The sequence below is a fragment of the Callionymus lyra genome, chromosome 15 (genome assembly GCF_982586985.1).
Source record: "Callionymus lyra chromosome 15, fCalLyr1.hap1.1, whole genome shotgun sequence".
NCBI lineage: Eukaryota > Metazoa > Chordata > Actinopteri > Syngnathiformes > Callionymidae > Callionymus > Callionymus lyra.
In genome coordinates, this window is record NC_141832.1 from 15,371,243 (window position 1) to 15,387,640 (window position 16,398).

General features: G+C 34.8%; 3 protein-coding genes across 3 annotated transcripts in view; 2 read left to right on the forward strand and 1 right to left on the reverse strand.

Annotated features, from left to right (window-relative positions):
• Positions 1-1,989: 1,989 nt before the first annotated feature.
• Positions 1,990-3,535, reverse strand: arl16 (ARF like GTPase 16). Its single transcript, XM_087809478.1, has 4 exons — positions 3,484-3,535; positions 2,489-2,608; positions 2,316-2,431; positions 1,990-2,230 (listed from the first exon to the last, which is right to left on the reverse strand). The coding sequence occupies exons 2-4, from the start codon at positions 2,534-2,536 to the stop codon at positions 2,065-2,067; spliced, it is 330 nt and encodes a 109-aa protein (XP_087665604.1). The 5' UTR covers positions 2,537-2,608; positions 3,484-3,535; the 3' UTR covers positions 1,990-2,064.
• A 431-nt stretch (positions 3,536-3,966) lies between these two features.
• Positions 3,967-8,660, forward strand: fn3krp (fructosamine 3 kinase related protein). Its single transcript, XM_087809210.1, has 6 exons — positions 3,967-4,230; positions 5,741-5,895; positions 6,951-7,042; positions 7,296-7,378; positions 7,454-7,576; positions 7,658-8,660. Exons 1-6 carry the CDS (start codon positions 4,090-4,092, stop codon positions 7,994-7,996), a joined length of 933 nt encoding a protein of 310 aa, XP_087665336.1. The 5' UTR covers positions 3,967-4,089; the 3' UTR covers positions 7,997-8,660.
• A 968-nt stretch (positions 8,661-9,628) lies between these two features.
• Positions 9,629-16,398, forward strand: part of tbcd (tubulin folding cofactor D) — a 36,285-nt gene continuing 29,515 nt past the window's right edge. Inside the window, exons 1-13 of the mRNA XM_087809360.1 lie at positions 9,629-9,958; positions 10,033-10,083; positions 10,178-10,275; positions 10,826-10,927; positions 11,072-11,209; positions 11,444-11,499; positions 13,660-13,792; positions 14,438-14,483; positions 15,407-15,539; positions 15,604-15,734; positions 15,804-15,864; positions 15,938-16,012; positions 16,083-16,177. Of these exons, the coding sequence (XP_087665486.1) occupies positions 9,784-9,958; positions 10,033-10,083; positions 10,178-10,275; positions 10,826-10,927; positions 11,072-11,209; positions 11,444-11,499; positions 13,660-13,792; positions 14,438-14,483; positions 15,407-15,539; positions 15,604-15,734; positions 15,804-15,864; positions 15,938-16,012; positions 16,083-16,177 (1,294 nt within the window). The 5' untranslated portion in view covers positions 9,629-9,783. The remainder of the gene's footprint in view (positions 9,959-10,032; positions 10,084-10,177; positions 10,276-10,825; positions 10,928-11,071; positions 11,210-11,443; positions 11,500-13,659; positions 13,793-14,437; positions 14,484-15,406; positions 15,540-15,603; positions 15,735-15,803; positions 15,865-15,937; positions 16,013-16,082; positions 16,178-16,398) is intronic.

The window sequence follows — 16,398 nt, forward strand, 5'->3', positions numbered from 1 at the left end:
AGAAGCCTGACTATTCCTGATGGGACAATCCAAGATGGCTGCTCGGATAAACGGTGAGTTAAAATTCTAATATTGTGTATATGTTCAACTCATTAGTATTGTTCACCACATATATAGAAATGTGTATGTAGTAAACTTTGCTAAAAATGAAGGATCTTAAAGAGACAATTCCCGTTTTACTAATTTTCATTTTCAGTGATGTTTCTATGGAAAAAAAAAAAAGCATCCTGATCTTTTAATTGTTTGTATTCAAACAAAGCAACTGCGAGTATCACTCATGTTGTTCTCGGCACTTTGTCTTCCGACTTTGGTAACTGGAATGCATGAAACTGGGAAGCGTCATTCCCGGTTTCGGGTTCCGAGGTGACAACAAACTGGTATTAAAAGTATATCACAGGTAAATTCCCGGTATTGAACTGAAAGTATTTCAAGGAAATGTTAAATAAACATTAATAGTCTTGGAAAAAAAATATTATTATTGATACATATATGATAATGATTATGATATGACTATGGTCAGGTCAAACAGAAATTTTACAAGAAAAGGATCACAATAACACAAAAATGAACAAACGGTATGTATATGTGCATGTTGATTGTAAATCCCAAAATAGAATTATTAATTTTAAGCACACTAAATTGAAATATAAACAATTAAATAACTGATAAGATTAAAGTATATGTTTTAAAATCCAAACTGTAAATGTATCCTCTCGTCCTCAGTCCTTGCTGGGAAGTTTTCATTGTTTCGTCTGATGCAGGGGTTTTATGACATGTCAATTATAAATAATAATTTAAAAAATCGAACTAGTTTATAAACCATCTGTAACTTTGAGTTATTTAATTTAAATTATTTTAAGAAAATGTTAAATAAACATTAATAATCTTAGAAAAAAAGTGTTTAATGGTCAAGTCAAATAGACTATTTTCAAGTAAAGGATCTTAATAACACAAAAATGAATAAAAACTATGAATATGTGCATGTTGATTGTAAATCCCAAAATAGAATTATTAATTGTAAGCACACTCAATTGAAATAAAATAACTATGATAAGAATAAAATATGTTTTAAAATCCAAACTGTAAATGTATCGTCTCGTCGTCAGTCCTTGCTGGGAAGTTTTCATTGTTTCGTTTGATGCAGGGGATTTTATGACATGTCAATTATAAATAATAATTTAAAAAATCGAACTAGTTTATAAACCATCTGTAACTTTGAGTTATTTAATTTAAATTATTTTAAGAAAATGTTAAATAAACATTAATAATCTTAGAAAAAAAGTGTTTAATGGTCAAGTCAAATAGACTATTTTCAAGTAAAGGATCTTAATAACACAAAAATGAATAAAAACTATGAATATGTGCATGTTGATTGTAAATCCCAAAATAGAATTATTAATTGTAAGCACACTCAATTGAAATAAAATAACTATGATAAGAATAAAATATGTTTTAAAATCCAAACTGTAAATGTATCGTCTCGTCGTCAGTCCTTGCTGGGAAGTTTTCATTGTTTCGTTTGATGCAGGGGATTTTATGACATGTCAATTATAAATAATAATTTAAAAAATCGAACTAGTTTATAAACCATCTGTAACTTTGAGGTATTTAATTTAAATTATTTTAAGTAAATGTTAAATAAACATTAATGATCTTAGAAAAAAAGTGTTTAATGGTCAAGTCAAATAGACTATTTTCAAGTAAAGGATCTTAATAACACAAAAATGAACAAAAACTATGAATATGTTCATGTGGATTGTAAATAAATAGAATTATATACTTTTAAGCACACTTAATTGAAATATAAACAGTAAAATAACTATGATAAGAATAAAATATGTTTTAAATCCGAACTGTGAATGTATCCTCTCGTCCTCAGTCCTTACCGGGAACATTTCATTGTTCCTCTGGATGCAGGGAGATGTTATGTCAATTGTAAATAAAATAAAAAATAAATTAGAATGGTTTTATTTGATAAAACTTTATTGGAAAATAAAACATAAAAGAACTATGACAAACATGAACACATGCAAAAATATTCTCTACAAATAAACGCACGCTTAGTCATTTGACAGCTGTGGTCTCCAACCAGCTTAAGGCTTCTTGAAGTCCCAGCCCGGAGCGAGCGCTGAGTTCCAGCGTTGTGATTTGCTGGGAAGCCGATGCGATGATGTCATCCAAACGGAACAGTGACTTCATTTCAGTAAGACTCATTGTGCAGGGCATGTCTCTGTCAAAGATATCAAGAAAAATCTTCACATGAAAATAGCTCAAAAACTGATCATAAGATGTTGTAAAATAGTTCAGTTTCTCACCTTTTGTTGAAGAGCAGAAGAACAGAGGCCGCCTGCAGAGGTGGAGCTGAAAGAACCGACAACAGCTGCATGCAGGACGAGGAAACTTGAGTGATGTTGGCGGAGTCCACCATGAACTGGAGGAACGCCCAGATTACATCATGGCTTCAACTCTGCTTCCATGTTTTACTTACAATCACAGAGGTGGAGTCTTTGAAGTAACTCGGCCATATGGGTCCCATGCAACCCCCCAACTCTCTGATGGTGACTTTCTTCTTCTTCTTGAGAGTCAGATCAGTCAAGTTGGTTCCTACCTGTGGATGAAGAAACAAAAAAGGATACATACATTGTCACTTTCATGTACTTCCTTATGTCTTTCAGGCAACTTTAGACAATTTCCACTAATTTAAGTTAAATTTCATAGAAACATTCAAGCATTAAATAGTAATGTGCATTGTCAAGAATGTGGTATCACGATACAGGGGCAGCGATACAGAAGTAACAAGGTTATATTTGTAGTATTGTCGAGTACTTGACTCTGGTGTTGCAGAATTTACAGACCACATGACTCTTAACAAAGTCGTAACTGCTTTCATTTGTTTTGAAAACCAAAATACGTCCAAATATCAGCTTTAAAAGCTGCGGGAATTAAATGTATCCTCTTGTCCTCAGTCATCGTCTGGATCTAGTCAGATTCCCTTGTTCCTTTAGCTCGGGAGGGGATGTGATGACTGCTGCCATCTAGCAGCTGGAAGTTTAATTGCAACACAAAAGTGAACGTGGTTAATATTTGTTTGTTTATTGTAAATAAAATATATAATTGAAATATAAACCGTAGAATAACTATGATGAGAATAAAATATGTTTTGAAAGATAAATTGTGACTTGTCCTGACATCTAGTTAGATTTCATTGATACAGAGGATGTAATGACACGTCATTTGTAAATAAATAAATAAATAACTTTATTTTATAAAACGTATTTAAAATACAACCACATAAGAACCATCACACAAAAAGATTTGAACCCATTAAATATTCAGTCAATTTTCTTCTACTGTCACTAAAATAAGGGAAAAGTAAAATGCTAAAAAGGAAATGTATTTTCCAATAATAATAAATAAAATAAATGAATAAGAAAGATAGTAATTTTTGACTTTTAAAAATAAATAAATTAGAGAACAACTTACAGTGGGAAGAGTGGGTGGAGGGGGGTCCAGTGAACCTGTCCCATGTAAAATAAGATGTATATAATCGTTAAGAAAAAACACACTTGTACTTGGATCGATACATGATGTGTGTACACAAGTATATTCAACATAACTCATAACAAATATAACATGTTAACGGTTATTACGTCGTATTTACATACACGGTGATAACAGTCGCTGTATGTACATTTACGATAAAAACAAAAAATAAACACAAACTATTGCTAAGGCAGGATATGTTTCAGGCGTTTAAGCAGCAGTGTTTTCCCGACGCCGGTGGCTCCGAGGAGCAGACATGTTTCCCCACTGCTCGGTGTTACAGGAGCCATGTTGTGATGCTAGCAGCGTTAGCATCCAGCTAAAGTAGCGTTTGGACCGCAACCAGGGCGACGCACACGTGACATATTATTTAGTCAGTGATTGGTCGTCCTTAAGTCACATGACAGGAAAACAACACTGGCCTACAGTGTGATGATCTGCACTGATCTGAGGCACTTTTATTGGAGTCAACGTCTGCAGATTTTTCTCCGATAAAGTTTGACACCGATCTAAAGTACTTCCTGCAGGTGTTAGACTCAAACAGTCATGGAGGCTCAGTTGAAGAGAGAGTTGGGCACCAGCGTGCTGAAGTCCACGGGTCACTCTGGAGGAGGCTGTATCAGCGACGGTCAGAGCTACGACACTGACGGCGGCAGAGTGTTTGTGAAGCTCAACCACAAGAGCGAGGTAACTTTATGATTATTTATTATTTTAATTATACTAAAATTTACTTTTTACATCCCTTAATAAGTACTTATTTTATAATACAATTCAAGTGGTATATATTTTTGGACCCCCCAAGCAAAAAACAAGTATACTTAAGTTTAATTAAATTAAGATTTAGTATATTTATTTTATAATGAAAATTAAATTATTACTTGAGGTTTATTTTTGACATCCTTTAGCAAAAAGAAGTATAATCAATTTTATTTGAGTGTATGTATTTTATTCAAAAACTGAAGTAGTATACTTGTAAGTTTACTTTTGTTAACCCTTTGCAAAAGTGTACTATGATTATATTTATCTTATACTCAAATGAAAGCAGTATACCTGAAGGTTTACTTTTGATATCTCTAAGAAATAATAAGTATATTTAGGTGTACTATGAGTATATTTATCTTATACTAAAATTTAAGTAGTTTACTTGAAGTTTATTTTTGACATACCTTATGAAAAACAAGAATATTCAAGTGTACTATCAGTTTATTTATTTTATAATAGAATTAAAGTAATGTACTTGAAGATTACTTTTGAAATCCTTTAGCAAAAAAAAATATATTTAAGGTTGCTTTTAGTATTTTTTATTTTATAATACAATTAAAGTAGTATACTTGAAGATTACTTTGACATTCATTACCAAAAACAAGTATATTCCAGTGTACAATCAGTATATTTATTTTATATTAGGGTTAAAGTATTATACTTGAAGATTACCTTTTAGATCCATTACCAAAGACAAGTATATTCCAGTGTACTATCAGTATATTTATTTTATAATAGAATTAAAGTAATATACTTGAAGATTACTTTTGACATCCATTAGCAAAAACAAGTATATTAAGGTGTATTATGAGTATATTTATTTTATAATAGAATTTAAGTCTTATACTTGAATATTACATAAGCAAAAATAAGTATATTTAAGTCTTCTTGCTTTGTTCACACTCAAATCAAAGTAATATGCTTCAAGTTAACTTTTGACATCCCTTAAAACAAGTTTATTCAGGTGTACTATAAGTATGCTTGCTTTATAATAAAATTGTTTATTTTTGACACTGATGTATGAAATGTACTTTAAGTACTGCAACGGAATTGTTGTGGCACTGTGCATATTGTTTTGAGGTAGTACCCCCATTATGAATCTATGTGTGTAGGATTATATAGACCTGGAGTTGAGTTTTATAGCAAATAGCATCTGTACTTATTTGCATAGGAACATAAAACATTGGTAAAAAAGAGTACTTTGAGTTTACTTTAAGTATACTTCTGTAAACTAAACTATAGACTTGTACTGTATACCTACTACACTTGTAGTATTGATATGAGTATACTTGAAATAATACTTCTGTAAACTTAAAATGTTCCAATGTAGTACACAACAAGAACATATACTTACAATACTTATACTTAAGTATACTTTATGAATTGAACTTCAAGTATACTACTTTTTGCTAAGGGTCTGTGTTGATGCTCTCAGGCCAAACGGATGTTTGACGGGGAGATGGCGAGTCTGGAGGCGATCATGAAGACGGACACAGTTAAAGTCCCTAAACCTATGAAGGTGATCGAGCTCGACTCCGGTCGAGGTTGTGTGTTGGTGATGGAGCATCTGGACATGAGAGGACTGAACAAGTACGATTGTTTTCATCCATCAAACAAACGATACAATTATATGTTTGTCACTATAATAGATAAAATAGAGACACACAACTGATTATAAAGCCTCACAAACATCAGAGTAGATTTTTGTATAATCACACAACTAATGTTTTTTACTTTTTTTCTTGATTATTCCCAAATTATCTCAGTGCAATTTGACAAGAGAGGAGTCCCCATGATTATTATTATAATATGCAGAATAAAAACAATGATTACAATAAATTAAATATGTTAAAATAATTAAAATAATTGATTATAATAATGTATACATTTTGTAAATAATAATATGTAATAATGGCTTCTAATTTTTGATCTGTGTTGTCAAAACCAAGAGTCAATGTTCTGGTATCTTGACCAAGAGACAACACAAGGGATACCACAAACACATTTGTTTTGGGCATCTTGAAGGTGAGATAACACAGGGGTTTAACAACCTGTAGCTTGTCCTATATTATAGTCCATTGAAAATGCATATAGAGGTGTAAATTAAACAGTGCCACAGCGCCATCTTCTGAGGAAATTGTGCCATCGCTACCTGAAGTTGAAACGTAAGAAAAAGTTTTTTGCTTGAATAATTAAAATATAATATTAATAAAAATACATTTTATTTGTCATGAATTGTCATCAACAACAGCTCAGAGTGCTAGAGTTAAAAAGTTAAAAGCATTAAAAGGTCAGGAGGCGACAAACAATCTATATACAACGAAAAGACAAGATATACAAATCATATTAGATTAACCTTTTATTAGGTTTTCGTTTTTGAATAACTGTGACGTTTATACGTTTATTTTTTATGAATTATAAATAAATGCAGAATAAAATGTTAATAAATTAATAAATGAATGTGTAAATAAATATAAAAGATGATGAAATAAATCAATAAATGACTTTCGATTTTAGTTTTAACTAGCATTGGTTGGTCTATATATACATATATGTATTCATACATTTTGTTCTGTAGTCATACATGTATTTATTTATTCATAATTTCTGTAATTTATATAATTATTAACAATATTTTTGGTCAGGTGTTCAAAGCAGCTTGGTGAGCAGTTGGCTGATCTGCATCTTCACAACCAACAGCAGCTGGAAAGAATAAAGAAGGAGCAGCAGACTGTAGGTAATCCAACTCATATTATTTGAGATTAATTTTAAATATTTTAATATGAACCTCCTGTATATAACTATTCTGTAAAGGGGCTTGAGTGAGCGGCTGCAGGGGCCTCAGATTGCAGCTGTGCAACCAGACTGTTTTTCAAGAATCACACTCTTATTTTACTATTAAATGTATTTAAACTTGATTTATTCTGTTATTTTCAATATCATCAAGAGAAATCTTGTTTATTTCATGCATTTCTTGTTCGTCCTAACAGGGAAAGGAGCCGGACAGTTTGAGGAAAACTACATCGATAAATTTGGGTTCTCTGTAACAACCTGCTGTGGATATTTACCCCTGGTATATATGTATTGTTTATTAAATTACCGCATTTTACTCACTACTAACTATGACTCTCCTCATTTTCTTCACCAGAATAATGATTGGCATGACGACTGGGTGACGTTTTATTCCCAACAACGACTGCAGCATCAACTGAACCTGACTGAAGAAAACTATGGAGATAGAGAAGCCAGAGAACTATGGGCTGCACTGCAGGTACTTTTTTTTATTATATGTCTTTGTCTTGTGACAAAAATGTTCAAAAGATAACCTGGATATGCTTCTGTCTTCCTCCAGCTAAAGATCCCTCATTTCTTCAAAGATGTGCAGGTGGTCCCGGCTCTTCTTCACGGTGACCTGTGGGGAGGAAACGTGTCGGAATGTGCGAACGGACCGGTGGTCTTTGACCCCGCCTCCTTCTACGGCCACTCGGAGTTTGAGTTGGCGATCACGGGGATGTTCGGCAGCTTCAGCGGCTCCTTCTACTCGGCTTATCACGAGAAGGTTCCCAAAGCGGCGGGTTTCGCCGAGAGAAGCCAACTGTACCAGCTGTTCCACTACCTGAACCACTGGAACCACTTCGGCGGAGGCTACAGGGGCTCGTCCATAAAGATCATGAAGGACCTGCTGAAGTGAATCCAGCGAGACAGACCCAAGAAAGAGAGCCACAGTAGTGTGAAGATGGACGAGACAGACTAAGCTTATTGTTTATTTGCACAATAATAAAAAAAACATTATAAGCAAACAATTAAGTTAAAAACAGAGATATAACATTAGCTATAACCAACTACAACCTCACCTATAAAGCAATTGTACAAATATCAAAGCAAGAAAAACAAAAGGAGCACTAATATATATATTAAATCTTATATGTTATTGCTGTATTACAAGTTTTTTTTAAACTAAAGGTATAAAAACAGAGCTGGCATTAAATGTCCAACAATTTCTGCTCACCTAATGCATGGGACTGAATGTGAGTTCTTCTACTACAGCGGGTCAGAATTCTCGCTGCAGAGTTTTGTAACTGCAGGCGAGAGAGATCCTTCTTGTTACAATAGTAAGTAAATAATTAAGTAAGTAATTTATATTTGTAGAGCGCTCTTCCAGACCAGGGTGACAAAGCGCTTAAACAATCAAAACGATCGACCCAATAAAAGATATACTTAAAAGATCAAGACAACACCAAGACAAACACAGGAGTCTCAGAGAATCAAGGCAAATAAGAAGGTCTTAAGATGTTTCTTGAAGGAGTCAGTAGATCATCAAAAACGGAGAGAGAGGAAGATCGTTCCAAAGCTTAGGAGCAACAGCCTGGAAGGATTTCTCTCCTCTGGTCCTGAACCGTGTTCAGGAACCATCAGTAGATTCTGATCCACAGACCTCAGAGCCCGAGCTGGGGTGTAAGGGTGGATCAGATCACTGATGGAAGGTCTGACCATGAATAGATCTGAAAGTAAGAACCAGAATTTTAAAGTTGATCCTGAAAGAAACTGGCAGCCAGTGAAGAGTTTTAAGGATCGGAGAAATGTGAGTTCTTCTACTAGAGCAGGTCAGAATTCTCGCTGCAGAGTTTTGTCTTAACCGCAGGCGAGACAGATCCTTCTTGTTTAGACATGGGAATAAATTGTAACAATAGTCTAAACAAGAAGACAAAATGCATGGATTATAAGCTCCAGATCCAGTTTTCTGCAGTGTTGTACTTTTAGTTTAGTTTTGTTTCATTGGCCTCTCAATAAAAAACAATGAAACCAATGTTTTGTTGAGCATATCGGAAACTTTAATTTTGTGCAACATAATGTTATCTCCAATATTCTTCTATATTTTCTTAAAATTTGAGCAGATTTATGTGACGTTTTTTTATTGTTGTTTTTTATTTTAATATCATGTAACATGGTGGTTTGATTGATTGGTGCACCATTATTTATCCCACATTGTGGAAATTTCAGTAGTCGCAGCTGTTCACAAAAAAGGTTTAAAAATGCACAGACATTACCTTTAGACGCAGAGGGTGTATATATTACAAAAAAATAAGAAATCAATGAGAATATAATTATTCAATTAAATGCAGTAATAAAAACATAAAATAATGATCGACATAGCAACCATAGTAGTAATTATATTTCATAACATGTTAAAAAGAATCTGTAAAAAAATTAATGTTATTTCCTTTTTTAACGTTTATGTTTATGTAAAGCACCTCCCCTACACTAGGAGGCGCTGATCAACTCAATAGATCGAAAAGCTACCATTAGACGGGCGTGACGCAGAATGAACTGTAGTTTACATTCTTACTTGTCCTGTGAAAGTGTTTTCTCTTTTTTTTATCGTTTACTGTGTATAAACCTTAGTGTAAATACATGTTTCCATGACAATAGTTACATTATTTAGGTCCTGGTAAAAAGCTAGCAAGCTAACGCTAACCCATGACGATGGATTCCTCGGACACTGAGGAGGAGCAGGTCGGCGCTGATGGAGAGTCTGAGGGGATCGTCAAGTCCTGTGTGGGCTTCAGTGAGTCCGAGGAGGTCAAGACCCTCATCGCAAGCTTGCCTGGACGAGACCAGGTGCTCCAGGAGTCTGCGAAAGAAAAGTTCCTGGGTAGGACCGCCTGTCTAGCTCAACATAAACACCTTCAGATATAATAACAAATGTCCATCTTTATGTTTTTTCAGTTATTATGAATAGATACCAGGATCAGCCTCATCTTCTGGACTCACACTTGGGTAAACCTTCAGAAGCATCTTACCTGTAATGACCAGATGTATAGTAAACATGTGTCAAGATCTCCTCTTATTTATTTGAGGTGTTGTGTTTCAGAATGGATAATAAACCTGCTTCTGGAGTATGTCAGGAGTGATGACACGCCACCTCACCTGGTTCACCTGGGCTTCAACTTCCTCTACACCGTCTGCAAGGTCAGTGAAGATCCGTGAGATCGTCTTACTTTCATAATTATAAATCAACGTTTTACTTCAATGCGTTCATTTCATCGTTTACTCTTTACCTCAGAGGTAATGGTTTAATAAATCGTATCGACCTATACTTTGTTACTCAATTTAACACTAGAAAAGCAATATATCCACATTTATTAAACATGCTTATTTGTCAAGTCACTTTTGAATTTCTACTTATTTGTGTATTCTTCCCTCAAAAATATTTCGGGAGGTTTGTGTTGTATACAAATCAGAATCAGAAACTTTTATTGCCAGTGTTGTAAACACAACATAGTGTTTTTGTGGTGGCAGTACAGAATAAAATAGGATAAAACACGGAAATGCAATAGAACAACAGAACCAAGAACCTTATAATTCAACTGTTAGCTTTTTAACATTCTGAAACAAACCCAGGATAAATACAAGAAAACTTGACCCTCTGACTGTTAATATAGGTTTTTAAAGATATGTCTTGAAGTTGGTCAGATATACTGTATATTCCTTTTAATTGTTCTATATATTTTCCTTATAGGTGAGAGGTTATAAAACATTCATGCAGCTTCTTCCCCACGAAGTCTCCGATATTCAGCCGGTTCTGGATTTGCTGACGAAGCAAGATCCAACAGACACTGAGGTAAGATGTCATAAAAAGTCAAGCATCAACTGAACACTACAATATTTGTCATTATCTTTGTCTGTTAACAAACAAATGGATTCTTAAGTAATGGTTTTTCATATTTTTTTATAAATCTCTTTATTTTGTTTCCTCTTGCTCTAGACATGGGAAACACGTTACATTCTGCTGCTGTGGCTGTCGACGACTTGTCTCATACCGTTCGATCTCTCGCTCCTCGACGGGGATTTGGACGGTGGGAAGAACGAGCCGATCAAGGAACGCATCCTAGCACATGCAAAGGCAAGTTGACATCCTTATTCCAGGAATCAATTTTTACTTAATTGTTATCCCCAAAACAAGCTCTTATATCCAGAAAGAAAATAAGATAAGCCATGTTTTAGGTTGAGAGAGATACAGGTATTTCTGGCTTTACCCTGTTGACCAGGTCTATTTTCTCAGACCTTTTTTATTAAAAAAAAACCTCAAATATGGGCATGTGTTTGTAGTTTATTAATAACTTGTTTGACATTGCAGGTGTACCTGGGGGTTGGCGACAGTTCTGTTGATGCTGCAGCCGTATTGATATCAAAGTGAGTTTAACTCTATTTTGTAAGTGATCTTAAGTCTTCCTTCACCTTTTCTGCACATCCTCATTGGTTGTTTTCCTCTTCCTTACATCTCCCCTTAACATATTTTTTAAAAATGTATCGTTACATAATATTTCAAATTATTCTTTACGTAATTTTCTTCAGGAGCAAATCTTTACCGTGAGAATATGGAATACATAAAAATGCACTATATTACCACATACAGTACAGGCCAAAAGTTTGGACACACCCTTTCATTCACTGTGTTTTCTTTGTTTTCATGACTATTTAGATTGTAGATTATCATTCAGCTAAAATAAGAGCAACAAGTGACCATCATTACTTTCAGAAACGAAGGTCAGCTGGACTGGAAAACTGCAAAAACTTTGACTGAGTCTGTTCGGTGTGTCCAAACTTTGGCTTTTTTAAAATAAACTGAACTGAACTGAATATTAAAATAACATACAATGTTCCTTAGCTACAAACATTTAATTAATGAATTTGTGTTCTTTTTATACCAAGTATAGATATATAGTTTATGTTACAAAGAATTTGATATAAACAACAATCATAACTGTGTATTGGCAAGAATCTGGCGATACGATACGCATCACGATACATACCATATAAGGTAAGGTAAGGTAAGGTAAAACTTTATTGATTGATGAAATTGTTTTTTTCCAATAGCCAATACATACAGCAATTTTTTATAAAAAAATATATAAATAAATAAAAATAAAATAAGAACAAGAGAAATACAGAGAAAGAACACAATTACACAATCTAAGTCTAAAGATAAAGACAAAGAACATAGGTCAAAGAAAAACAACAAAGACAAAGGATACGAAGACTAACATAGAACAGAACATCTAGATACTTTCACTCCACTCCTGCCCCCAAACTCAGAATTGTACAATTTAATAGCTAATTTAATTGTTTTGTTTTGCACCTGGGAGGAGCATTCGTGCACTCATTCTGCTTCTCTGCTCACTGATGACAGTGCTCAGAGGATGACTGTCATTATCCATGATGGACAGTAGTTTGTTCAAGGATCTCCTCTCAGCAACTGTCACCAGTGAGTCCAGCTTCATTCCAACCACAGAACCAGCCCTCATGATCAACCTGTCCAACCTGTTGACACTCCTCTTGGACACATTTCTACCCCAACACACCACAGCATAGAACAGGACACTGGCCACCACAGACTGGTAGAACATGCAGAGGAGCTTCTTGCAGATGTTAAATGATTGAAGCCTCCCAAAGATATATTGTTTCTTTCAAATAAACAACACTTTTTCTGGATTTTACAACAAAGAAATGCGCAAATACTTCCTCTTATCAAATGTGAAATTCCTTTTAAAATATTTACAATAAATGTAAGTGTACTAGTGGCCAGAGGTTTAATTGCAGCACACAAATAAATAAACGCAGTGAATATTTAAGTATTAATTTTAAAATAAAACATTGAATCATTTTCTTTTATACTTAACTTAACTTAAATGTTATTTGAAAGGTTAAAAAATGTTTTTTTTTATATATATCTATACAGTGCTATTGAATATCAATTACAGTATCAGGAATACAAATATTACAAAATATCGTTATATAAACATTTTCTTATACCCTTAAAAAAGTCCAGCAATTCTTAGGAATATTGAAATAAAAAGAAACATTTTTATTTTTTGCTAACACTTGAAAAGGGTAATAAAGATATGCTTTTATTCGTCCCACGTTGGGGAAATGTATTTAGTCCCAAGCAATGATTAGCATACAAACACGAATAAGACTTACAGTACCCGTTAAAAAATAATAACAACAACACTAATAAAGTAAATGTACACTAAACCATACAAAAGAGCAAAATAAAAATAAACAAAGGTAAAGAAATCAACAGCATCAAACATTAATACACGTAAACAGAGTAGGGGGAATACTTATTAATATATTGAATAACATTATATATACTGTATATATATATATATATATATATATATATATATATATATATATATATATATATTAATTAGATATCCTGACCGCAATGGGAAGAAAGGAGCGGAGAAAATCTCATTTCATTTCTAGTTATTTTTTTCACCAGCAGAGGGTAATGTTGTTCTTTTATAGGCCCCGTTTAAAACGTTTCTGTGTTTTATGCTTGCACAGGTTCATGACACGCCCTGACGTCAAACAGAAGCATCTGAGTGGCTTCGTGGACTGGAGTCTCGCCACCATATCGGACACCAGCGACCTGTTGATCAGCGGCATCATGGCGTTGGCCGGCGCCCTGCAAGCCCTGGTACACGTCACGTTTCTCTCACCCCACCCTTCACATATAGACTCAAGGGCCACTATGAATGATGGGCAAGCTCTGTAAACGTACCCTAAACTCACTAGTGTGCTTTCGCGCATGACTTGGTGCGGATCTGGCAGGTTTGTTGTGCACCTGTATTTGAGTGCGTCTTCTATTGCTGTGAGACAAACGGTTCATGTCGTAAACTATTATTCGTGACACTTTGTTCATCCTTTACTATAACAGGAGTTTAAGATGATAGTTAAGACAATGATAAAAGCAACACTTTCTTATGAACCGTTTATGATTCAAATGAATCGAATGAACAGCATCCTTAAAGGATGAACGCACTAGGAAGTTATTCCAGCCTCGGGCAAATACACAACACATCACATACTGTGGGTCTAAACTTGAACAACATGTTTACAAAGCATGTCTTTGTGCACTTTAGAGCGCCTAAAGCAGCGTATTGTCCAGAGCTCACTCACAAATACTTGCAACTGGAACAACAAAAGCATTCTTTGTACACTTGGACATGTGTTCTAAATAACAAGATTTTATTTTTAAATGTAGAAAAAAAAAAAAGTCAATACAAAACAAACTCCAGAACTTCCAAGTTTTATAATAATCTTTTGATTCCATTTTCTTTAGGCTAAGATGTTCAAACACGGCAAACGAGAAGACCTCCTTCCATATGGTAAGTTCTGCATTTTCACCTGAACTGTTTGGAATAAACGATTTGTTGGAAAAAATCATGTTGATTTGACCAGTGTGACAGGACACAATAAAAATAAAACAAGGATATACTTGTAGTATTGTCGAGTACTTGACTCTGGTGTTGCAGTATTTACAGACCACATGACTCTTGACGAAGTCGTAACTGCTTTCATTTGTTTTAAAAACCAAAATATGTCTAAACATCAGCTTTAAAAATTAGTGGAGTCAACTGTATCCTCTTGTCCTCAGTCATCTACATATGGAGACTCAGCCATGAGTTTGTTGCTTTATAAACATGAGGATTGAAAAGTAAAACTGTATTAAAATAATAGGATGGTGTAGGCGCAAGAATCTGGCAATAAGATACTTACCACGATACAGATGTAACAATACACTATAATGAAGTATAGTACTGTAGTCACAAGGACATAGTCGTAGTATTGTCGAGTACTTGACTCTGGTGTTGCAGAATTTACAGACCACATGACTCTTGACAAAGTCGTAACCACTTTAATTTGTTTTAAAAAACAAAATATGTCCAAACATCAGCTTTAAAAGCTGCTTGAGTTGACTGAATCCTCTCGTCCTCAGTCATCAACAGGATCCCGCAGAAATGTTATTATAACTTTAGCTGTCAAGGACGCAATGACTGATGCCATCTAGCGGCCGGATGTTTAATTGCAACACAAAAATGAACAAATGCTGTTAATATTGTTAATAAGTGAATAGTATGTAAATTAATCAAATAATTGAATTTTACACACTTTATTGAAACATAAACCGTAATAAAACTATGATAAAACTATGAAAAAAAGATCATTTAAAGAGTAAAATTGACACACAATACATGTATCTGTATTTTAATCTGTCAATAATCTTTAAAATATTTGGGTGTTTTTTCAGCTCCTAAAGTCTTGCAGTGCCTAAAAGAGAAGAAACTCTCGGACAGCAAAGAAACGCGCTTAAGGAAACTGGGCGCCAAACTCATCCAGAGACTCGGCTTGACGTTCCTCAAGCCCCGTGTGGCGGCGTGGAGGTCCGACACAATGACAACGTACCTCATCATGAATCACTTCTAAACGTGTGGTGGTCCATCTCAGGTACCAGAGAGGCAGTCGCTCTCTCGCCGCAAACCTCTCCACCTCACAAGCGCCTCCAGTCAAAGCAGCGAAAGTCGACGCACAGGAGGAGGAAGACTATGACATTCCGGAGGAAGTGGAGACGGTGATAGGTCGGTCATCATTTAAGGAGGTTAATACTTTATTTGATCATTTTAGTCACAAGTTTATTTATTTTCCAGAGCAACTGCTGGTCGGTTTGAAGGACACAAAGTTGGATGTTCGCTGGTCTGCAGCTAAAGGGTGATTCTTGCTCCTTTTAATCACTTAAAACTCAACTTTAAAGGTCATTTAATTTCACAAATGTTATTTTCAGAGTCGGGAGGGTCACTGGGCGACTTCCCAAAGAGCTGGCGGACGACGTCGTTGGATCTGTGCTGGAGTGTTTCATGTACGTTCCTTCTGTTTTGCATCATGTAAAAAATACTGTTTGAACCCGACTGTCATTGTTCGTACAACAGCTACCTGGAGGACGACAACACGCTGCACGGCGGCTGCCTGGCACTGGCTGAACTGGGGCGGCGAGGCCTGCTGCTGCCCTCCAGACTGTCAGACGGTAGGTGACGACTAAAATAACCTGTATTCTGTTTGTTCAAAACTCTCTTTTCATTGAAATATGAACATTATATCTTAAGCCCCGCCCACTGAAAACACTTTTCTTTTTTTCCGTTTACTGTAACCACGCCCACTCTGCTGTGATTGGTCAAACATTAAGGTGTGTCACCGCGCTTCATCAATCCGGTAGGTCTCCACCTCCAAGGGACTCATTGTATAAAC